The sequence below is a fragment of the Lonchura striata genome, chromosome 3 (assembly GCF_046129695.1).
Source record: "Lonchura striata isolate bLonStr1 chromosome 3, bLonStr1.mat, whole genome shotgun sequence".
NCBI lineage: Eukaryota > Metazoa > Chordata > Aves > Passeriformes > Estrildidae > Lonchura > Lonchura striata.
In genome coordinates, this window is record NC_134605.1 from 108,236,666 (window position 1) to 108,260,736 (window position 24,071).

A 24,071-nucleotide genomic window follows, 5' to 3' on the forward strand; every position below is an offset into this window, starting at 1 on the left:
CTGAACCAACAGTAAATGTGAGCACAGGATTTTCTAGCTAATGTGTAACAGCGTGGGACAGCACACTGCTGTTGAAGGACACCCAGCAAGAGATTTCAATATACACAGGTGCAGTTTTAAAACAACTTTCCTTTTTTCTCTTTCTCTGAAGTTTCTGGTGGGGTTCACAGCTAGGAATCAGATGATGAGCTTGGTCCTACAGGTGCAGAACAGTGACATCCACACAGGTTCTACCAGGCACAGCAGCATTGTGATTCTCCAGGATTGGACTCAGCCTCACACCCGTAACACAACAGCAGTAATGAAGGAGGAGGGAAAAAGACATTAAGAAAACAATTAGAAGAGCCTCTTTCCCTAGTACAATCCCTGGTGGTAGGGTGAAGGGGAGAAAGGTATCATCTATATGTATATAAATATAAAATTATAAAATTATAAAATTATATATATATAAATATCTTTATTTATTCACTAGATCAGCAGTACTTGCAGATAGATAGATAGATAGATAGATAGATAGATAGATAGATAGATATTCACCAGATAGGTAGTGTCAGCTATAAAGTGATTAATAAGCATCATGTTTGATTATATGATTCTCTATGGTTGGACTTGCAGATCCTCAAGGTCTCTTCCAACCTTGACAATCCTATCATTCTGTGTTCCCATGCACCAGTAAGAGGATAATGGTTTTGTACACTGCCATGAATTGGGGTGGGGTTTGTGTACATACACAGGACGTGGACTTTGGACAACTTTGGACTCTTATGTAGCACAGATCCTCAGCCAGGAAAGGTGGGAAACTTAGCTTGGATTTTTGTCCAGTTCAGCAGTTTCAATTCATCTAGTGAGATGGGGACGGATAAATTAATTTTCATTCCAGGGCATAGCTGTGGGTCTGGACATCAAAAGGTGGGGAAAACCATCTTCTGGGAAGCAAATGTAAAATCGAGAGCCTCAGAACAAGAGGAGAAAAAAAGGCTGATAGAAAACCAGCATCAAAGCCAATTTTTAAATTATTATTATTTCTAACTAAAGAAACATTTCCAGATATCCAGAGAATGCATTTTACTCCTTGTTTTACAGTCAGGCGAGCCAGCCGTGCCCAAGCTCTATGCCATGCACTAACGCCCTTACAGCCCTGGTGACATCTGCGCAAGGGCTGTACCGGAGAGCCCACCCCAAACTGCCCGAGGTCACCTCCCCTGGGACCTGGGGGTGCTGTGCAGCAGCTGAACAGGAGCCGGGTGTGCCCGGGTGGGCAGCAAGGACAAAGGCACCTGGGCTGTGCCAGCCATGGTGTGGCAGCAGGGCCAGGGCAGGGACTGTCCCCTGTGCTGGGCACTGCTGGGGTCACCTCGAGGGCTGTGTCCAGTTCTGGCCCCTCAGTTCAGGAGGGACATTGAGGGGCTGGAGCGTGTCCAGGGAAGGGAACGGAGCTGGGGAAGGGGCTGGAGCTCAGGTCTGAGGAGGAGCAGCTGAGGGAGCTGGGGGGGCCCAGTCTGGAGAAAAGGAGGCTCAGGGGGATATTCTGGCTCTGCACAACTCCTGACAGGAGGGGACAGCCAGGGGGGGTCGGGCTCTGCTTCTAGGGAACAAGGACAGGACAAGAGGACATGGCCTCAAGCTGAGCCAGGGGAGGTTTCGGCTGGACATTAGGAAAAACGTCTTCACAGGAATGCTGATGAGACACTGGAACCGGCTCCGCGCAAGGCCGTGGAGTCGCCGCCCCTGGAGGCGTTTGAGGAAAGCCCGAACGCGGCACTGAGGGCCGCGGTTCAGCTGACGCGGCGGTGCTCGGTCACAGGCCGGATCTGTGAGCTCAGAGCTCGCTCCCGACCCAAAAGACGCCGTTGCCTCCGTAATCCCGCAATTCCGTAATTCCGTGTCCCGCTCCCGCCGGGCCCGCCCCGCGCCGGCCCGCCCCGCAGGCGCGGAGTGACGGCGCCGGGGCCGCTGCCGGGCCGGGCCGGAGCCCCGCGGCCCCTCAGGTAACGGCGGCCCGGGGCTCGGGGGCCCGGCCTCCCCCGGCCCGGGGCTCGGGGGGCTCGGGGGCCCGGCCTCCCCCGGCCCGGGGCTCGGGGGGCTCGGGGGCCCGGCCTCCCCCGGCCCGGGGCTCGGGGGGCTCGGGGGCCCGGCCTCCCCCGGCCCGGGGCTCGGGGGGCTCGGGGGCCCGGCCTCCCCCGGCCCGGGGCTCGGGGGCCCGGCCTCCCCCGGCCCGGGCTGCTGGGCGCGGGCGCTGCGTGTGGGGAATGGCGGCCTGGGCTCGGCATTGGCGTGTGCCGGGCTCCGGCGGCCGCCGAGCGGGGCCCGGGGCTCTTCTCTGTCTGTCTTGTCCGTCCGTGTGTCCGTGTGGCAGCACCTGCCCTTGGCAGGCCGAGGGGTTCGTCCCCCCAGAGTTTTGTGGTGCCGAGCTCGGCAGAGACCCGGGTGTGCTTCGGCTGTATCTGGGGAAAAGCAGTATGAAAAGGCCTTGGAAAAAAACCAAACCAGCCGTTATTTATTATTTATTGAGAGCATGCAGTTAAGGAGTTAGAATAATAGAATTAGAGATCATGCTGAGATCATTAGTCGTGTAAAATTCAGAAGTAGAGACTTGATTTCACTTGAGAGGGCTTCAGTCCATACTTGTCCCTCCCCAGAAGGGGAGTTTATGGGTTATGTCTAATTTGGCAGCTGGGATTCCAACAACACCTCAGTGTGTTGTCCCTTTGTCCTTCAGGTGCAGCTGGAAGAAACATCCCGTCAGGTGGATCTGAGGTAATCAGTAGCCTTTGGGTCTGTGTTGCTTACTGAAAGGGGAGTTAAGTCTCTGGAATGTCAGTTTGTTCTTAGCAGAACTCAAGGCCTGCATTTTAATTTCGAGAGACACACAGGTCTGGTGTAACATTTGACTACCTGCAAGTCACAGAATCCTAAAATCACAGAGTGCTTTGGGTTGGAAAGGACCTTAAAGCTCATCTCATTCCAACTCTGCCATGGACAGGGACACCTCTCACCAGCCCAGGTTGTTCCACGCCCTGTCCAACCTGGCCTTGGATACTTCCAGGTATGGGGCAGCCACAGATCCCATTCCATTGTTGCAGTGATATTCAGATGCTTGTTATACCATAGCTTCTTATATTGACTAGGATATTTATGTATTCTGAGTATTAAGATGGGTTTATTGGTTGCAAATTCACTGTTTTCCATCTGAATTCCAGTGGTGATTGAGTCCCAGAGGATTGCTGAAAAATGGAAACCTAAAGGGAGCTGTGAGGAATATTGGTACCACCCATCGCAGGATTGAACTGGTCTTGTGATTAAATGATACTGTTGAGCAAAAAGTGGGTAATATTAGTATGAAATTTTAGGTCAGTTACAGACAAGGAAGTTCTGTGTGAGGATTCTTACAGGGATCTTGCTTTGAGTAGATATCTGAGTTTAAAACAAAAAATTGTTTGGGAGGAACAGGAAGAAACTGGGGCAGGGGATCACAAGCCAATACAATGTGAAATTATGTGTTATATTTTGTCAGATAAGGACATAATGAGGACTGTTAGATGAGGAATACCTGTCATAGCTAGGAGTAGTCAAAATCCTTGAGTCTTAGAATTAGAATCATAGAATGGTTTGTGTTGGAAGGGACCTTAAAGATCATCTTGTTCCAATCCCCTGCCATGGACAGGGACACCTTCCACCAGACCAGGTTGCTCAGAGCCCTGTCCAGCCGGGTCTTGAGCACTTCCAGGAATGGGGCAGCCACAGCTTCTCTGGACCTGTGCCAGGGCCTCACAGTAAAACATCTCTTCCTAATATCTAATCTAACCCTGTCCTCTGTCATTTTGAAGCCATTCCCCCTTGTCTTGTCACTGCACGCTTTTGTGAAATATATCTTAGAGCATATAAATATATAAGGAATATTTTAGCCACTCATTATTAAAACTAAGTTATGACTTTGACAACTTCTTCCTCTGCTCAACAGATGCCATGTTGCCTCAGAAGAGGGGACAGATACCTTCCAGAATAGCCATGAGCAATCTGTGGAAAGTCCTGGGAATTTTCTTACTCTCTCTTACAAGTGCACTGTGTCTCCAGCCAGTCCAGCCCAGAGTGCTGCTGGTGTCGTTCGATGGGTTTCGGTGGGATTACATCTACAGAGCGCCCACTCCCAATTTCCACTATGCCATGAAGAGCGGGGTGCACGTCAGGCAGGTGACAAACGTGTTCATCACGAAGACGTACCCCAACCACTACACCCTGGTGACCGGGCTCTATGCCGAGAGCCACGGCATCGTTGCTAACGAGATGTATGACCCTGTCCTGAATGAAACCTTCTCCCTGAACAAAATGAACACCCACAACTCCAAGTTCTGGGAAGAGGCCAGTCCAATATGGGTGACAAACCAGAAGGAAGGACACAAATCTGGTGCTGCTATGTGGCCTGGAACAGATGTGAAGATACATGGAGTCTTGCCTACACATTACATGCCCTACAATGAATCTGTTCCCTTTGAAGACAGGGTAGCAAAGCTTATTGAGTGGTTTACATCAGAAGAGCCCATCAACTTTGGTCTCCTGTACTGGGAACAGCCTGATGAAGCAGGACATGTTCTGGGCCCAGAAAACCCACTTATGGAAGCGATAATCAGTGACATTGACAGAAAACTGGGATATCTCATTTCTGAACTGAAGAAAGCAAAGCTGTGGGATGTGATAAATGTCATAGTCACAAGTGATCATGGAATGTCACAGTCGTCCTCAGAAAGGCTCATTGAGCTTGATCAGTATGTGAGCAGAGAGCTCTACAAAGTGATCGACCATTCCCCTGCAGTAGCCATTTTGCCAAAAGAAGGTAGGAGCTACAGCAGCAATGTTCCTGAGGAGGAACTTGAGTATCCAAACTTTACAGACTGAGTTGGTGGTAGCAGCACTGGTGGCAGTAGGACATCAGCCTTGAACAAGGAGTACTTGCAGGATCCCTTTGTTGTTTTTGTGGCTCTGTCAAAAGCCTGGATGAACTTTCAGAAAAGGGAGCAAATTTGTTTGCAGTTGACTAATATTGCCAAGGATCCTTTAGTCCTTGTGAGAAATATGATAATCTAATAGCAGTGTCAAGGCTGAATGGTGCTCTAGATAGATAACACCTGAATGTTACATATCTTGCCTTTCATCAAGATGCTGAAGCCATAATGGAAGAATTATATTTCTAACTCAAACAGTAAACTGAGAACAGATGGGGATCTGATAAAAAGAAAGCCTGTGTTGGCTATTTGATTGGCTGACAGCTATTGTAGTTCACTTGAGTTCTTCCCCCCGTCATGCTGGACAGCCAGTCAGTTATATTCATACCATTTTTACTGAGATAAAGATGGGCAAGAACAATGTTGGAATCAAAATCTGAAATCTGGTTGCAGTCACCTAAGGGTTGCTGTGATGCCAGATGTATGTTTAGTGTCACTAATGCATCTGTTTTTTGATAATCAAGTACTGTAAACTACTTGGTGCAGAAGTGTAAACATGGAAAATAACACCCCGGCCCACACAAAAAAAAAAAAAAAGTGCTAATTTGGAAGTTGAATTTCAAGGCAGCCTTCTGGAAAGATGTCTTTTAAGAATTCTGTAACATTGCATCAGTAATGGATAGATAGCACTCTAGTGCCTAAGCAGGGAGAGTATTTTGCAGAATTAAGTGACTTGTAAGTCACTTAATTAAAGTATGAACAAATGGGTCTTGTCATTTATTTGAAGACTACTCCAGATTAAAATGTGAGTATGTCCAAACTGAGGTCTCTGTTGCCTGAGCACAGTCAGGCCCTGTAGCTGGGTGCTGTTTCTCTCGGTGGTGATAAAAGAGCCAAGTTTGGAACCTTCATCCCATAGAGGCAAACTGGTTGCCCAAGATGTTCTCATTAGTAAATAAAGAAGCTGTAAAAATAAACTTCAGTGCTGACATCCCCCTAATGTAGTAAAGGAGAACTTTAAGATGTGTAACTTGATTCTCCTGTCTGCTAAATGCTAAAAAGAAACAGTATCCTTGCTACAATTAGATGACAGAATAGTAAAAAAGCCATTTCAGTGGATTTCAGAAACAACTTAGATTTGATTTAGCCCAGAGATTGAGGTAATTATTACACTACCAATAAATAAGAATTAGTTTTGAGAACAGCTAAAATTCTTTCCTTCAGTGGTACCAGATGTTATTTTTATTATAAACAGTGAGTTTCACTGTCAGTTCAGGTATGAGCTAATATGTGCTTAAGTACATAACACTGATTCTTCTCCTGCTACTCAATTTGTCTTTCTTAAACCAAGGGAATGGTACAATTTAGTGAGAGTGAGAAAAGGTTTGAATGCTTAAAAATGCAGCAATTTCTTTTAACTTTTTGGCTATCTATTGCTTCCCCAAGAGATGGATTAAAGCCATTATTTAAGCATTCTGGTGTATTAGTGTGTGGGGAAGTAATTGGATGTTTACAACAATGGTACCTGTACCACAGCTGGTGATGCTGGCCTTTTTCTTGCGTTTAATATAAATATATTAATTCAAATAATTAGGATAAAATCAAGTTTGCTATATTTGGGACTTCCCCTCACTGCCATCCCATACAGAAACCTGGCATAGCAAAATTAACTTTATTACTAATATAATTCTAGAAATGCTGCATTAGAGTCCCTCTTCTTGTTGCTGTAACTATCTCTGATACCTTCGCTTTTGCTGTCTCATCTTGACCTTTGTTTTGTTTCTTAATTTAGTGATTTTTTTTTTGTGCCAGTTTGAGATAAGAAGCATTAATTTGTTTCCTTCAGAATGGACATATTAATGCATTTTCTTTCAGAATGTCTATACTGGATTCTAGGAACTGAAGGAGAAGAATAAGATGTATTCTTTAGAAACATTTCCCACTTTCTCCTAAACATTTTTCACTGATATCCATTCAAAATTCCATGGATACTGGAAATGGCAGTCTGAAAGGGGCCTGCAGACACACGGTGCATTCATCTGCTTGTATCACACAAATACTTACCCAAATCCCAGAGCTGATGGATTTGGTATGTCACAGGAATCTGTTGTGTGCACTGCATGACTCTCATGGAATCTGGCTTTTAGTGGAGGTGGGGAATGAAGAAATTTGGTCAGATGTCAATTCCTGCACTTGCTTTTGTGTTCCTAGCTGTTTGTTCTGGTTCCTCCATTCTGTGCTCTGGTGCTCCAGCCAGATTGACCAACTGGTTGTGGCTCTTCAGTGGTTTTTACTGGAAAGGCAAGCTCAGAAACTGGAAATAAGCAAATAAAGAATTGGAGGTGGAAAATGCCTAATTATTCAGTGTCAGTAGAGCTCTTGAGGGTTTGTGCTCACTTGACTAGGTAGGGGAAAGGAGCAGGCATTGGGAATACAGAGGAGTAGCTCATGCTCTTGGGTGTTATTGAATAATAAAGGAAACCAGGAAACTGCTTTAAAATAGATGAAAAGTGTCACTTGTTGTCACAGCCAGCTAGGTGACAGAATTTGGCCTGAATGCAGCCATTACCTCACAAACAGGTTTAGGAGGTGTCTTCTTGCTTTCAGGCACTGCATAAAGCTAGGAGGGTTTGGTTCCTTTTCCAGGAGACAACTGAATGCTTTCTATCTCATTCCTGTGAGAAGCTTACATTCTGATAACTGAAATGAGGGATTTTTGTCTAAAATTAGCAAGGCAGTTATTGCTTGGGAACAGGCTGTGAAGTCTGGTGCTGAGGGGATCTTATTATGACTGAGGCTCTGAATTTCTCACAGGAACTTCTCTGCACACACTGTTGTCTCTTACAGTTATAATTCACTTATGGGGAAGTGCATTTTTCCCTCTTCTTTCAGCTGTATTTTAACCACTGATGAGTTCAGCAGACACACTGGTATGTTTAATTTTTGTCTTTTGTATTTTTTGTTTGTTTGAAGGCAAACTGGATGAAGTATATGAAGCTTTGGCCAATGCTCATCCCAACATGACTGTATATAAAAAGGAGCAGATTCCAGATAGATTTCATTACAAACACAACAAGAAAATTCAGCCCATCTTAGCAGTGGCTGATAAAGGATGGGAAATTGTACATAACAGGACTGATGGTTTTCTATGTAAGTATTCTGTCTTTGTAGTGTTTTGCTGTATCTTCCAAGGCAGTGACCTTATGTGATACTTTATCTCCTAGTATCAACAACCAATGTTCATTTTTAATTTTTTTTAAAGCTATGAGGGCAAACTAAAGTGTGTGAAATTTATAATTTTTTCCCCTGATGGAATGGGAAGCACCCTACTGTTTGGGGAGGAGGATCTGCACTTACCATTTCTTAAGTATTAAATGTACTGAGATAAGATCAATCACATGTTTTAGTGGCTGCATACTTGAGGTCTTTCAGGATGTAGCAAAACAACAAGCACTTCCTGAGAGATTAAAAACCAAAATTGTAACTGAATGTGTTGAGTAGAGAGTGAATGGGTTGTTTTATCATGTTTTATTTACTGGAGAAGGGTTGGGTTGGAAAATACAAGAACATTTTCTGAAAGTTTTCAGCTTTTCTGGATGCTACACTTAAGAGTAACCTGGTTCATTGTTACAAAGAGTCTCTGGATATTGTGTTACTGCACACCAGTGTTTTTCATTTGCCTTGGAGGAAAAAATGCATTCTAGGTGATTTGGAGGAATAAAACCCCCAACACTTTCAAGTTCCTCACGTCACAGTTTTGAGATCTATTACAGGTAGCATGGAGACAATGAACTGTAACTTCTTGGTAACCTAAAATACAGGTGTTATATGATCAGTTCTTACATTTCTAAATGCGAACCTTTTGAACTTTACTGCTGGTTATGTACCTGAAGTGTGTTACCAGCAAGACTTAACAAGATTTTCAGTAACTGCTGAGAGCACCTTGTGCCTGTGTGTTTGACATGTTCCCAGTTTTTAATGCCTCTGTCAGGAATGGTCACTGGACACCCACCAGTGAGTTCTTCTTCCTTGTTGAGGACTTGATGGTGCCCAAAATTGGACAAAATGTCAGTGTCTCCTTGGAGTCACGTGGACAGTCTGACTCTACATGTTTTTTTGAATTTTTCTCTAAGAGACCTGGACCAGTTGCAAAGTTGGGAGTTTTTCCTTGAGGAAAATCAAGGAAGTGTGAATGTACACAGTATGCTATTGACAATGCTGTTAGTGCCATATGAGCTCAATTTTTTCCCCCTCTTTGTTAAATGGTGTTCTCTGTTGTGGGTTTTTTAGTTATTTTCTCTTTGTAGTTCTCTTTGGTATTTGCTAGGAGACATTTGTGCTGTCAATCAAAACAATCCTCTCTAAGGATGGTGTGCCTTTTCTGCATTCTGCTAATTCTAGGAAAATGTTTAATGCTTGTTTTGCAACTTTGCAATATTGACCTTTATCTATCTTTTATTTCTAGTTGGTAATCATGGATATGACAACACTGTACCAGAAATGCATCCCATTTTTTTGGCAGTTGGGCCTGCTTTCAGAAAGAATGCCACCAAACAATTAATGAATGCTACGGACTTGTACCCCTTACTGTGCCATCTTCTTGGCATCAACCCACTGCCCAACAATGGTTCCTTCAATGCTGTGAAGGATATACTTGCTGAGAAAGTTCCTGGAGCCCGCAGAGCAGATTCCTACTCCACTGTGATAGGAGTCTTCCTGGGCAGCTTGCTTGTTTTGGTTTTTACTGCAGTTTTTGTTAAGCATTTTGTCCTTGCCCAAGCAAATTCCATGCAAATCCGACACACTGAAGTTGCTCAGCCACTGCTGCAAGATTAATAACACCTGGGATTATTTCCTGTTGAGGCTTAAAATAAGCCCATACAAAGAAAATAAACAATGGAGGTGGATTAGCATGAATATGTGGAGTGAAAGGAGATGGATGCTGATCCAGTGGTACTGATCCATTGGGCATGTACAGACCAGGGATGGAGAGAGAGCATGTTCCTGTTTCACACTGCAGCCACTTCATCTTTCAGGGCTTGAAGATATCCTGGGTAAATCTGGGAAGCTCTGTGTGTGTACGTAGACCTGTAGTGACAACAGATCTCAAATACCTTATTATGGCTTTTTTTAGGGAAATAACATCAACTGGGGTGCACTTCACAGACTATTAAATGGTCATTTCATTTCTCACCCTCTTTTTTCTTTTATTCTTTGAGGGGTTTTTTGAGTCTCTTTGATTTTAACAAGTCACTGGTACTAAACTTTTTTGTTAGTATTTTTCTGCCCTACTCAAGGAAGCTTTTGCATGGATCACCATTACAGATAACTTGGTGGGTTAAATCCTGCAGGAAAGAACATTATTATTCAGCTGGCTCATGCAGTGCTAGGTGTCTAAGTTTCAAGTTACATATATTTCTTCAAATTGCTGTGTTAGCTGTAGCCCCAAAATACAAAACTTAAGTGGTATTGCCTTTAGCAATCAGTATTAAACTGCTTGATTCTTAATATTTTAAAAATGGTTTTAAGTAAATATAGGTTTTTACCACTTTAGATATGATTTCAGGTAAATGTAGGTCTTTACTTTTTTCTATTTCCTCTGCACTGCACTAAATTTTCGAGGAGTTCCATGCAGCTGGCAGGATAAAGACACATACAAGCACCACACCTGTATATCCAAATGGAATATTTTCTATTTCTGTGGTGCTAAGGGAGGTGAATAAATTAAGGAACAAGGATGCTTAGGCTGGTTTCAGAGTGTTGTCAGGCTTGTCCCGGGTGTGCTAGTGGAGATTCTGAGTTTGACTCGTGTCTTGTGCTTTATCTGTTCTGTCTGGGTGGGCTTTGGAATGAAATGATCAGGATTACACATGCAGTTTAAGGGGCAGCTGTATAAATCTTAAGCCATATATGTTCTTAAATCTGAAAAAGCACACTTCACTAATAAAAAAAAAAGTGTAAGACTGGAGTTTATTTCTCCAGAGGAAAACCTCTGTCAGGGAAAAACATTAATTCTGCCTCAACAAAGGTACATATTCTTTTGTATGTGGCAATAAATCTTCTTGCTAGTGTAGCTGTGAGTTTTTTTGTGAGCTCACCTAAATGGTGAGAATCTGCTGACTAAAGTTGGTATGAAAAACGTTCTGAAGTGAGGAAAGTTGTCTGTTGTCAGACTTCTCCCATTCTCCCTGTGAGATGATAGTATTTCTCAGCACTTTGTTGCCAAGTACAATGCCTGGAGAAAGAAACTTTCAAAATTAGTGCAGAAATAGCAGACTGGGTATTTTTAAATGCAATTTATGTCTGTATCCACAGCCCCCAGCAGAAAGCAAGGGTGAGAATACCTCAGCTTTGGATGTGCAAGGGCATGGCAGTCAGTTCTGCAAGGGGAGGGCTGGGGTACAAAATTCCTTTTGCTGGGCTAAATTCCAGACTTATTGAAGATTTGTTGTGTTTTGCTGCAATGGCAGGGACATTTGCTTAGCAGCAAGCTGTCTTGCAGATACATGTGGACATTTCCAGAAGCCACATTTGGGTACAGTGAATGCTTCAGAGGGAAGGCAATGAAGTAGCCCAACATCTTAGTAGCTTTTAGAAGGCAGGAAAAATGCAGGTCTCTTGAAGACAGCCCTCAGGTTTGGGGGATTTATATGAAACCCTGTGATTTCCAGCTGACTCTATGCTGTTACTGTGCTCTGAACTGCCTTGTTTTCCTGCATTGCCATTTTCTTAAGAAAACACTGAAGGAAAAGGTCTGTAAGGCTGATTCTTAGTGCAGCTGGCCCTTAGCTGTGCCTGAAGTTGAATTTGCTGGCACAGGTAAAACTGAGTGCTGCAGGGGCTCCAGCTGAGCCACGACACCAGTTACGTGTTCACAGCACTTTTCAGAGACCAGGGAAGTCTGAGCACAAAACCCAAACCTCTGAGTTGTTACTAATCCCTACCCACCTTCCAAAAAGTGGATGGCACATAGCAAACTGATGCACTGAGTCCACCTTCTCTTGCTTATTTGCAGCTTAAAAATGAATTGTAGCAAAACGTACTGTGTGTTTAAAGGAATATCTGCAGGCTTTTGATAAGACAGTAACAGTGACAATTGTCATAACAATTCCATAACCATCACCTCTAGCTTCTGCACTGTGGAACTTGTTGCTTTAGTAGAAATTCTTCTTACTGCAGTAATTTCATAGCAGTGATTGTGGCAGATGTAACAATAACTGGGTTGTAATCTCAGAGCTTTTCCTTAAACCTCACTTTAATTGTGGCAAGTGTAGTTCTGTCATCAGCCACAGTGACCCTTGATTTTAAGGGGGCGCAAAGTTTGCCAGTGTTGATCAGCCATTTGGGACTTAGATTTACCTGCCCAAATAGGCAACAAGTATAGAGCAGTAGGTTTCCCCCAACAAAGGGTTGGGTAGCAATAATATCAAATAGGCTGGGGACAGGAACGTGAGAATTTATGTCATTGTTCTGTATTGCACTGTGAGGCCCTTCTTTGAGGAGGGCAAAATAAAACTTTGTAAAAAAAACCATGAAGAGAATCTTGTAGCATTTGGGTATTTCAGATTAAGGTCAAACATTTCTTTTATTCTTAGGTGTATTTGCAGGTACCTCTTCGTAGTTCCTTGTTAGGACATTTGCCCAACTGTTTTTAAGTTACTGGATGTGAGCTTAATGAAATTGAAAGCACAGATGATGCCACTCGAGAAAAGTAGCAACTTTTTTTCTGATGTGACATTTTGTCAGACACCTTTTTGGGTGGGGGGGATGTGGGATTTGGTTTCTGTGATACTTTCTATGATTGTACAAACAAGTTTATTGGAAAGGGAATTTGAGTATACTGTGTACTGCTTGTAACTTAAACTTGGAAACCAAGAATGATGCATGATATGTTTCATTACTGACCTGTTGAGCATAAAGATGTCAAATGCTTTCTTTGTTTCTTCTTGTTTGGAAATGCAGAAGTTAAAAGAAATCTTTGCTATAATGCTGTCAAGCATGGAGTGCTGGCTTCATTGAAAACACTTCTGGAAATTAAACTTGGACTGGGGGGAGATGACTGGGGGAGAATGGTTTCAACTTGTATGCATCCCAGCTATTCTTTGGACTCTGCAAAGTGTATGCCTTTGTTAAAAATAAATGGAAGTGTGATAGAAGTTTGGAATTTTAGGTCACAGCTCTTATATAACAGACTTGTTTCCCACCTTGCTGCCATATATGGAAAAAACTGCTATCAGTTACCAATAGTGGGAATCCAGTTTCTTTTACTAAAAAAAACTCTTCCAGACTTTCTTGGTCAAGAGCTGCAGTAATACTGCTACAAGAAATGCAGTCTCAAAAAAAAAAAAATTAAAAAGCAGAAAAATCAGATTCATTAAATCACTTAAGTTGGAAAAGACCTTTAAGATCATCCAGTCCAACCATTAACCCAGAACTACCAAGTCTGTTGTAAGATGAAATGATGTGCAAACTGACTTTTCATACAATCATAGAATAGTTTGGATTGGAGGGGACCTTAAAGATCAGCTCATTTCAAGCCCCCTGCTCCCCTGACCTCTGTCAGAAGTGTGAACAGCACAATCTTGACTTCATGTGAGATAAGGATAAATGTGCAGTGGTTGGGTCCCATTCTGTAAAATGGAAATTTAACAGGCTTACGTCCCAGTCTTCTTCCCTGCATAAATAATTCCATGGATGCTGTGTTGGCCATATCTATGCTGCTGTATAAAACTTTCATGGCATGTTTGCCCTACAGTAAAGGTGATATAAGTATTTATTAGATAGTAAACTACAAAAATTGTTGCAAGCACATGAAAATTATAAATTCAGTTGGGGTATCAGCCTTTCCATAATGAAATCCTAATCTGAATCCTATTATCAAACCTCTAATACTGTTTTTTTTTGCAATAAAAGATGCTACCATGCATGTTACAGCAAACATCTGTCCCTGTGGTCCCTTGGAGCTACACAAAGTTGGTTTATTTTCACAGGCAATGTGCAGGCAGCAAGTTACTGAAAGCAGTGTTTCAGAGCTGTAGTCAGGTGAAATCAGCTCAATTCTGGAACTGTTTCTGTGATGCCAATGGCCAAAAAGCACAGAACGCCAGAGGGGTTTGTTTTAGGGCTGCTGTACCCAGTGTGGAGAGTTCCTGTATGGAGGCAGTTAATGTAACAAAGCATCTGCCTTCAGTGCTGGGAAATGTCACTAAATGTCCCCTATTCCTCTCTAACTGCAAAGCCAGTTAAGGGTTAAGGACTTCCCCTGAATTATCCTGCCCTTTGTGACCATTGCTGAGTTGTGTCTATTTAGCAAGTCATGAAATATTGTCACAAACTACTGTCCCTTTATCACAGCCCTGAGGAAGCACAAACCACAGCAGCTTTGTTATTCTGAACTGGCTGCTCAAAAGGAAATCAGCCACTGGCTTTCATGAGAAATACTTCACACAAACCAGAATGAGACAGTGGAAATGTTTTGTCATGTTTAAGGCTCTGTTGTTAAAAGTAGTAATTCTTAAATAAATCAATTGCATGCCTTAAAGACAGAAAGATGTTTTTTTCTAGATTCTCTTGATTTGTACATGATCTGTATGAAACTGGATGCACAAGAGCTACTCTGAAGCCCTTTGTGCCAGGAAGAACACTCAGCACCTTTACAGACCACACTACATCTTTGGAAATGAAAATAATCAGCAGTGCAAGTGGAATATAGTTTATCTTACTTAACACTTAATTTCCTCTTCAAACCCTTTCCACAGTAGCACTGCCTCATCTTCCTGCTAAAGGGAGGAGGAACAGAGGGTGATAAGGACTCCCACCAGACACAGCCTCTGGTTTCACAGCAGCTCAGTGCCTGTGGCAGTTCTCATCAGAAGGGGCTGCCTTAGAGCTAGGAGGAGAAATGCATTTAGGCCTTGATTTCCCCAGCTGTAGCAACATTCCTATTTGTGGTCGAAGTTCTGCCATCCTGCTTCAGTCAGCATTTACAGTTCTGGTCACCAAAGCCTTGCTGGTAACTTTGCCACCTGCCTGGGAGGGCATGCACGGAGGAACCGAGAGCACATGTCCACATGCTGTGTGACAGCTGCTGGGGGGAAGGAACAGAGTGGAGAAAATACTGTCCTAACCAGTTTTAGCTTCTAGAGAAGAACCCAAAACTCACAGGTAGAGGAGAGAATGTTTGCCAGAAAGGTAAACTCAGTCAAGCCTTTCCAAACACAGGTGATGAAAAGCATCTCCAGTAATTCTCTGACCCTCTGCAGACCCCACTGGATTAGAAGAATTACCAGAACCTAACAAAACTCTCTCCAACATAGGAATTCATGCATCCTCCCTTTTAAAGTATATCTAAGCCTAGGTTCTACCCTGCAACACATTCCCTTTGTAGTTACTCATTAACCTGACCTCTTGGTGCATGTAATTAATTAATTTAAATATAGCAGGATGAGGAAGTGACTGTGTTCAGTCCAGCTACTGCTCTAGATATTCAACAGGCTAAAATCCAGTACTCTGTCAGTAACAGCACAGATTCTTCAAGGAGCCTGAGCCTTTTACAATTACTCTGAACCCTTCCAGTTCAGATTAATTTAGAGTAAACCATTAGTAAGTAATAATTAGTAGTTTAAAAAAAAAAAGCCGAAGTAGTTAGGTTTTGGATTGTGTTTTTAATCAAGTACAATGGAATCCCGAGAGGGGAAGACGCACCTTACTAAAACTTTCAAACATTTGTAAAACTCAAGTTTATTTTTTCCAGTGGGCAGTTCAAAGTAACTCCTTCTCTCCAAAGTTCCTGCTCCCACCCTGCTGGATCACTAAATGGCTGTGGCCAACACCAAACTGCAATGAATCTGAAGTTGTGAATGAGAAACCCCATTGCTACCACATACCTCTGTCATTTTATTTTTTAAAACCATCAGACCTGTAGGAAAAGGACTTGATAACTGTAGTTCTCTTTCGGGGTTAGCAATAATAACTTAATCTCACTGAAAGATAAGGTACCATTTAAGGCTTTCTTAATCAAACTTTTTTTATAGTAAGTTACTAGATGGCCATTAACAAAGAATCAAGAGTTTCAATTAACAGTTAGCTCTGGTCTTCAGGAGGAATTTGCATCTATGTACCTCAAGCATTACAGAAAATTTATTTTTTGAGATAAGATCTGCTAACTTCTTCCTTTAAATTTCCAGGGTTTAAAATAAGAGCTTGAAATCCCTGCTTGATGACATGCACATCAAACTTCCAGCTTTTTTAGCACAACAGCCTTCAAGAGGCAATTATGAGCTGGTACACAGCGCAGAACCACCTTTATCTCAAAACCACCTTCAGCAGAATTTACTCCTGAGAAATTTTTGATAGGGTTCAGGAGCATTAATTTTACACTACAGCTGATGAAACTGGGTAATTCAAAGACTCCCAGGTTAAACTGACTTTCTTGAGATGAGGCAGTAGTGCCATCCCAGCTGGACCTGTGGATCTAAGTCATCCAGAGACACATATCCAGAAATGTCAGAGCCACCTGCCCAGGCTTATGTAAGTGCTTGCACATACCTTATTGCTCGAAATAGAAGAGATATGCACAAGTTCTTTAATCACTGACTTCTATTTTCTTTCTCAAAAATTTCTTGTCACATTGCTGACTTAGGGTAGAAACAGAAGTCTTGGATCCTCTCTTTCCCCAAATTTAAGGGCACACCAGAATATACTCTCTAAACAAAACTAACTCCTAAGTCCCAATAAAGTTTTTCTTTCCAACACAGGTGCAAGAACACTAAAAGTAGTCAATATTAATTTAATGCAAAAAAGCAATTATCATTTACAAATAGTAAAATTCACTTTGTCTATCCTGGCTAGTCACACTCTGGAGTCTCATTCTGAAAGCGTTCAGAGGCTTGAATGAAACACTAAGCAACCTTATTTTGTTAAGCTTCTCTTCCAGTAAAAAGCCACCTGTTTACTGTTTGGTTATGAAAATATTTTTATCTGACACTAGTCACACAAATCAGCAGGGTCTGGCTGTACAGTATTTTACACAGATAAAGTGCATCAAACAAAGAATGCCATCCAGTGCAAATTGAAACTGTTTTCCTGAAATCACAATGTAGGAAGCGAGGCGAGGCTCCCCCCAGGCTATCCAATCAAAGGATCGTCGTCATCGCTCTGTAACTGGAGCCGGGCAAAGGGCCGGGAGGGAGCCACTCTGTTCTTGGACATGATGATGATGCAGGTGAAAGTGCTCAGGACCATGAACACCCCGATGACGATGCCAATGGCCTCGGGGACGCTGATGCACCACTGGTCAGCCAGCAGGCACTTGGTGTTGGCGAAGGTGCCGTTGTGTGGCCGCGGGGCGAGCCCCAGCACGTGGCACATCATGGCGTAGATGTCCACGTTGGCCAGGCTGCCCTGGCGGCAGCCGCGCCGGAAGGCGGGACCGCGCGCGGCCAGGAACGGGTGCATGCTGGCCAGGGCGTTGTCATAGCCGTGGTCCCCCACTGCGGCGGGCAGAGCACACAGTTACTGGCACAGCCTCTGCTGCAGAGCCACTGGTCCCCTGCCCATCTCCCCGGCCCCCACAGCATGTGCTCTAACCAAAGGTGAATGCACAACATAAAAGCAGCTGTTGGAGCAACCGCAGAAGAAGCCAGAGTTCCTTCCCTCTTCCCCCAAACCCCACAAGTCTTTTCCCATACTGGCCTTTCCCCATGGTTCTCCCTCCTATTAATCTCTTTTCCTGTCAGTGTTTAACATTTCCAGTCTTCCCCTTCCCATTCTTCATGCCAAAGGTGAAAAGGAGGTTGCCATTCCACAATGAGTCAGTAGCTAGAATGCAAATTTTTACTCAGATTTTGAAACGTCTCTCCTTGTAGAATGGACACTTTACTTATTAAAAATCAGGCACCTTTCCCTTGATAGTGTTCAGTTTGAGCATATTAAATACCCTCAATTCATGCTTATCAGATAAGGTACTTCTGCTGATGGGACATCCAAAGAGTCAAAACCAAAAGACAAAGGATCATTGTGCCTCTGGCAGGCACGTAGCAAAACCTTTGTGGCTATCAGGTCAAGAGAACTTGGACATCTGGTAGGTTTTCAAGATTGACTATAAACAGCTGAAGAGCAGCCACTGTTAAATTTCCTAATGGCATTCCTGAAAAACCTGTCCAAGGTGTCAGAAGTCTCTCACTTTGAGTGACTGAATTTGAGTCCATTTCTTAGTAACTGTGGAGGAATATCACTGAGAACTGTTTCCTTGGGTGCTTCCCTGAAGCTTCTGATGCATGAATATCCAGATTCCAACTGATTAGGTGACACTCACCACTTCAGCGAGCTTCCACTAGTCCTTTTTAATGTTTCATACCATTCCGTTTGTAACCACATCTTGTTTGTTTTGACTCATGTTTCTAGATTGTTTTCCCTGCCTTTTACTACTTGTTTGTTCTGAACAGAGCTACTCCAAGTCCCCTCACCAATGAAGTTGCCAGTTTTTCACCTATGAAGTAGGATTCTGGTGTGTGGAGTTACTGGCACACTTGGCAATCCCTGCCACTTTGTCTGTGAAGACAATAAACCTTAAACAGGCTTTTAGGCTAAAGCCTCCCCTGCCTGATTCTGGGAAGCCTTCACAAATAAAATCGATTTGAAAAGAGATTTACTTCAACTGATACAATGCTGTTCCTTATAAATATCCACTTACTATTTTTAGGTACATGAAAGTGAATCTAAACAGAAACAAGAAAAAGAGAACTCTGATCAGAAAACACTTGTGCTATGTGTTGCCAAATTGAAGATAATTGTAGCAAATCCATGGGGAAATTAAAATATAAATACATCCTGCATTAAAAAGCAGTACTTCTGTACAAATACTGAAAAAAACTGAACTTAATTCTGCAAAGTGCAGACATTAAGATCAGCCAAAGTGGGTGCAGCCAGGATTTACACCACTCAACACCCTGTCTCTAACAGCAGTTGTACAGGGAAGTATCCAGGAGGGATATCCCTGACCCTATCGACCAGCCTGAGCTGTTGGCTGCTCAGAAACTTCCCAGAAGTTGGTACTTTGGTATTTAATTTCTATTAATGGATTTTCCTACCAAGAATCTGTCCAATCACTTTCTGAACACACATATACACACACACAGAGCCTTGATCTCCAACTGGAATTACAGGTTAGAATTTTCTTACTATTACAACACGAAAATCTATCTGGAATTTGTTTTTGAGATACACTTTCATGTGACTGTTGTATTTTTTCAGTTAATTATCCATGCCTCTTGTATGCCAAAAAAACCCTGCCTGTGGAACACCTGGAAATATATACACATATATATATACACACATGCATATATATGTATGTGTAATTTGACATTCGAGCAGGAAGAAAGTGCTAGCTAAGCACTGAGAAGTGACACCTGTTGAATTTTATCTTTCAAACATGCTGCAGTGTTCCTACTATTTTTAGTATTTCCTGCCATTTATTTTCATTCCCTAGAACACATATTGTAATATTGAATGGTGTGTGTTGCATGCTTTGATTATTCATCCCTTCATATGTATTTTATATACAATAAAAAGTTAAACCAGTTTCCCACATCCAGGGAAAGCTTGAGACAGACTACTAACCTGCCTAAGATAACTCAGACTATTAAATTGAACATGACAAAGTGTTTCAGCCAACAGAATATTCCCCATGTCCTCCTCATTTGTTAAACACTCCAGGCTCAGGCTGAGAATGTTCTAGAAAATGCTGCATATTCCTAAACCTGCACAGTGCCAGGACTCCCCTTGCTAAATGAGAACCATCCTGCAGCTGTCTGGAATAGAAACAAGGCAGTTTACCCACACAACCCACAGAGGAACACACACTTACACTTGGAAAGGGACTCGTTCTGTACGATTGTCCAGCCTTCATCTGCAACCAGAATTATGGGCTGGATTCTCTTGTGATGGCGATAATGGAATCTGTCCGGAATTTCTTCTTTCAGATAAACTTTCATGTGACTGCTGCAATTTCTGAGTAAGTTATACACATCTTCTTTGTCTGCCAAGGAAAATATTGCACATGAAACAGCTGGAAATTAACTCTTGTTTACTACAGTTATCTGTCATTAAACCTAAGATCCATTATTTCAAATTAATTATTTTTTGAAAAAGCACATAGAAAAGCAATTTTTATGTCCCTTATGAAATGCTGCAATGGTTGAGGTGCATTTCAAAATCTGCCTTCATTTTAAAATCAGACTCCTCCCAGATGTGGGTTTGGACCTACAACTCAAGATACCATATGGGCTTGAAGGGCAAAATTCAAGGAGAGAAATCAACAGAAAGCAATCACCCCCTCAAGTAGCCAATATTTTATCCAATGCAGTAACTTTTTTTTTTTACTGTATGAATTACTTTGTTCATTACTGTGGCCACAGAGAGGCCAGCAATGTCATGATTTCAGACATGCCTGCTGGGGACTACTCCAAGATACAAAAACTGAATTCATGGTATGAAATCTTAGGTTTCACTCCCAAAAACAGAAGTGGTAAAACGATCAAAGTTGGGACTAGAGTCTTACTTGGAAATTTGCACAATGATGTTTTTTATTCTTAATAAACACATGGGTTTATTTCATGCTCACTGTGAATCACAGCTGCATTAAGTGAGCAACAAGAGACAGCCAAACTCAGTACCTACCTACTTTCCCAACCACCTGCACCGGGGTCATCCTTATTAGCCACAGCAATTTGACAAGAAATTCTCCTTGTCCCTATGATTGCCAAAACAAACTTCCAAATCAACCATCATTCTATAGCTTACTCATTATGTCAATGGTCTCCAACATAAACTCCATAGGTTTTGCAAAAGATTAGAACAGTCTAGCATACTGTGCACTTTTTAGAGAGGCAAGATAAACAAGATTTAATTCTCAGTATATGCCTTAAAATATAACCAAAACCAAACATACTCTGCCTTGGCAGCACTGCAGCAACAGGAGTCCTGTCTATCAGGGTGTAGTTATTGCGCCCGAGGCATTCATCCAGGACAATCAGCTTCTCTGCAGAACAGGAGGCCATTCCATGGTCACTTGTTATTATGACATTTACAGAGTCCCACAGGCCCGATGCCTTCAGTTTGTTCATAAGGAAACCAACATGTTTATCCACTTCTTCCAACACTCTGTGCATGTTCTGGGTGTCACTCGGGCCATACTTGTGCCCGCTTGCATCCGGTTCTTCCCAGTAGAGCACAGCAAAATTGACCACTGGGTCAGAGCTGTTCAGCCACTCAACAATTCTCTCCACTCTCTCCTCAAACTTCACTGAGAAGTTGTACTTCATAAAGAAATGAGGGGTCGTGTTGTTGATTTTTACATCACTACCGGGCCACATGGCAGCAGCACTTGCTCCCTTTCCCTGCTGTTGATTTGTTACCCAAATTGGAACTGCCTCATTCCACCAAAAGGGATCTGAATCGTTGAACTGCGAAAATTTTTTCTTGGCATCTGCATCGTACATGTCATTAGCCACAATGCCATGGCTTTCCTCATACAAACCGGTCACTATGGTGTAATGGTTTGGGAAGGTCTTGGTGATAAAAGCATTCATGACTTCTTTTACAAGCACACCATCCTCAATGAATTCCTGGAGATGAGGAAGTTTGTAGGTTTCCAAGTAATCAGCCCTGAAGCCATCAAAGGACACGAGAAGCAACTTGGGTACCGAGTCACCAGCTGTGCAAGCACAACAGAGGAGGATTCCAGCAAAAAATAAAATCAAAATCGAGCTCATTGTGGAGACTTTGAAGCACTTCCAGCAGGTAATCAGATGCACCTGAAAAATTTAAATAGACAAAGTATGTAACCAAAACTATTCTACTGTGACCAGTTTAACTAGCTATACATTATATACATCTCCCTTCCAGAGGGTAATGTCTAAACACCCAGTCTAAACAACCACTCAGGTCAACAGTGGATCTCCCTACTGACTTCAGAGGTTTCTCACATATTGTCAGTTTTTCATATATTAAAACAAATGTGCAGTGTGATTTTTTCCACTGAAGACTAAATGAAAGGAAGAATTGTTTTCTTTTGCTCAATTATTCCATTGTTGTGTGTGTCCTATTCCAATTCTACATTCCAAGGGAGAAAATCAGTATTTTTCCTCATGTTCCAGCACAGGCACAAACACTTGAGAATTTCCAGACTCACATTTAAGAGTTCTCTGCAGCCCTAAATTCTTATTACACATCACTGTTCAGATCAGAAGCCTGTTTCCTACTATAATTGTAATTTTCCTTTTCCATCTCACTTTCCCTTTTACGGTTTCCACCTCTAGAGTTGCTGGAAGACTTTTCAGCCTTTCAGCATCCCCATTTACTCATTGCTCATTCCATACACAGAACTGCCAGAAGTAACTTCTCCTTTCCTTCTAAGCTAGTCTAAAATCTACCATAACAGCATTTAAATCTGTTCTTCCCATACCACACTTTTCTATTAAAAAAAAAAAAAAACAAAACAAAATTAATAACCTTAACTATGAGGTAAGTATTTCTCAGCAAGAAATTAATTATTGAGTGCCAGGTATGCTTTGTAAGCTTATGTATTATGTGTGACTTAATAGGAAGTTACAGAATGATGCTCTCAATCTTTAAAAGAGGAAGTGAATGTCCAGGTTTCACAGAACTTTCTGCAATGTTGTTAGGCAGTGTATTTGCTTCTCAAGAAGAGCAACATTCTGGCAAATTTTCCCTTTGTTATTTCTTCTATCCTTATCTTCCTTTATGTGCAGACAAACTGTGATTCTAGGAGGCACAGCAGCTGACTTCCCAACATTTTTAACATTAACCCTTTCCCGCAAGATCCATAAAACGGCAGGTTTATTTTAAAGGTGCTTTATTTTAAAGGAGCTTTAATGTTAGCTGTAGCTTTAGCAGTGACGGGAATTCAAAGTACAGGAAGCCACCTCCAGCCCTGGTTTCCAAGTTAAATGGTCTACAGAACATACAAGAGTTACGAGGATTGTCAAAAACAGCATTAAGACTTCTCTTAGCACCGAGGACTTGGAGCACACACGCCTTTTCAAGGAGAAAAAGGAGAAAATAAAGGGGAAAAGCAACGCAGCGGCGATATCACCCCTTCGATGTTGTCAGGTGCTTTAAAAACCAGAATCAGAGTTTTCCACAGCGCAGTAAGGCACAAACCCGCATCGTTCCCTTCGAAATGCGCCGCAGCTGCTCAGCACTGGGGTTTTTATACACAAGTGGCATATTCTAACCAAAAATTAACTCTGTCCCAGGCAAATCCAGCAAAACAACCCAGCCGCGAAATACCACCAGCACTAGTCCAACCTGCCCCCGAACCTCCCGACCAGGTTTTGGAGTTGCTCGGTTCCGCCAGAACGGAGGTTATTCCGCCTGCAAAGCGCACACACGCGGCACCGCCGACCAACCGGGCGCTCCGCGTCGGTTTCACTCACGCCTGTCCCTCAACCGCACTCAGACCGAGCTCACCGTCCCCACAGCCTCCCGCCGCGGGACACCCCGGTCCCCGCCGGGGCCCCACCGTGAGGCGCCGGGACGAGCGGGCGGCACCGGAGGTGGCCGGGGCAGCTGAGGGGGTTCAGCGCCTGCGCACCCGCCGCCCGCGCAGCCCAACCGACAACTGATGGGCCCTGGGGGGGGCGCGGGAGCTCATCGGTGCGCGCGGCCTCTGCCCACTATGATTGGCTACGGGCCCACTGGCGGGAGATCCGATTGGCTGCGGCGCGGGGGCGTGGCGCTGTGATGATCTGACGGGGGAGCGGGAAGTGAGGGGCGGGCGGTGAGAGCGCCGGGAGGAGGCGGCTCTGGGGGCAGTGGAGAGCTCCTGTGACTGGGGTGTCTCAGGTCAATTAGGTGGAAAAGAGCGCTGAGATTATCGAGTTCAACCTGTGGCCGATCACTATCTTGTCAACTAGACCATGTCTCTTAATGCTGCGGCCAGTCTTTCCTTAAACACCTCCAGGGACAGTGCCTCCCTCGGCAGTCCATTCTAGTGTCGAACCACCCTTTTTGTGAAGAATTACTCATAATGTGCAACTAAAAACCTCCCGTGGTGCAACTTGAGATTATGACCTCTTGTCCTGTCCTTGTTCCCTAGAAGCAGAGCCC

At 43.3% G+C, this 24,071-nt stretch overlaps 2 protein-coding genes across 9 annotated transcripts; one reads left to right on the top strand and one right to left on the bottom strand.

The window, feature by feature from the left end:
- Window positions 1–1,895: 1,895 nt before the first annotated feature.
- ENPP5 (ectonucleotide pyrophosphatase/phosphodiesterase family member 5) lies at window positions 1,896–13,096 on the top strand. 6 transcript variants are annotated; one of them, XM_077782464.1, is made up of 6 exons: window positions 1,910–1,988; window positions 2,720–2,757; window positions 3,201–3,323; window positions 3,962–4,831; window positions 7,914–8,090; window positions 9,406–13,096. In XM_077782464.1, the coding sequence occupies exons 4-6, from the start codon at window positions 3,967–3,969 to the stop codon at window positions 9,774–9,776; spliced, it is 1,413 nt and encodes a 470-aa protein (XP_077638590.1). In that variant the 5' UTR covers window positions 1,910–1,988; window positions 2,720–2,757; window positions 3,201–3,323; window positions 3,962–3,966; the 3' UTR covers window positions 9,777–13,096. The 6 variants fall into 6 exon arrangements, with proteins under 6 accessions (XP_021385404.3, XP_077638590.1, XP_077638588.1 ...); XM_077782462.1 differs by having other exon boundaries at window positions 1,941–1,988; window positions 2,720–3,323; XM_077782466.1 differs by lacking the exon at window positions 3,201–3,323 and having other exon boundaries at window positions 1,946–1,988.
- Window positions 13,097–15,584: 2,488 nt separating this feature from the next.
- ENPP4 (ectonucleotide pyrophosphatase/phosphodiesterase 4) lies at window positions 15,585–23,571 on the bottom strand. 3 transcript variants are annotated; one of them, XM_021527246.2, is made up of 4 exons: window positions 23,433–23,571; window positions 20,890–21,754; window positions 19,807–19,977; window positions 15,585–17,431 (listed from the first exon to the last, which is right to left on the bottom strand). In XM_021527246.2, the coding sequence occupies exons 2-4, from the start codon at window positions 21,710–21,712 to the stop codon at window positions 17,067–17,069; spliced, it is 1,359 nt and encodes a 452-aa protein (XP_021382921.2). In that variant the 5' UTR covers window positions 21,713–21,754; window positions 23,433–23,571; the 3' UTR covers window positions 15,585–17,066. The 3 variants fall into 3 exon arrangements, with proteins under 3 accessions (XP_021382921.2, XP_021382918.2, XP_021382919.2); XM_021527243.2 differs by having other exon boundaries at window positions 23,485–23,532; XM_021527244.2 differs by lacking the exon at window positions 23,433–23,571 and adding an exon at window positions 23,271–23,421.
- Window positions 23,572–24,071: the final 500 nt, after the last annotated feature.

What these genes read in the sequence shown, in the direction of transcription:
- ENPP5 (XM_021529729.3), top strand. Translation starts at nt 3,967, where the DNA reads ATGTTGCCTCAGAAGAGGGGACAGATACCTTCCAGAATAGCCATGAGC. An exon ending in AGCCATTTTGCCAAAAGAAG is followed by an intron (nt 4,832 to 7,913) that starts GTAGGAGCTACA and finishes GTTTGTTTGAAG; the next exon opens with GCAAACTGGATGAAGTATAT. An exon ending in CAGGACTGATGGTTTTCTAT is followed by an intron (nt 8,091 to 9,405) that starts GTAAGTATTCTG and finishes TTTTATTTCTAG; the next exon opens with TTGGTAATCATGGATATGAC.
- ENPP4 (XM_021527246.2), bottom strand. Translation starts at nt 21,712, where the DNA reads ATGAGCTCGATTTTGATTTTATTTTTTGCTGGAATCCTCCTCTGTTGT. An exon ending in TGCAGTGCTGCCAAGGCAGA is followed by an intron (nt 19,978 to 20,889) that starts GTATGTTTGGTT and finishes TTTCCTTGGCAG; the next exon opens with ACAAAGAAGATGTGTATAAC. An exon ending in GAACGAGTCCCTTTCCAAGT is followed by an intron (nt 17,432 to 19,806) that starts GTAAGTGTGTGT and finishes TGCCCGCCGCAG; the next exon opens with TGGGGGACCACGGCTATGAC.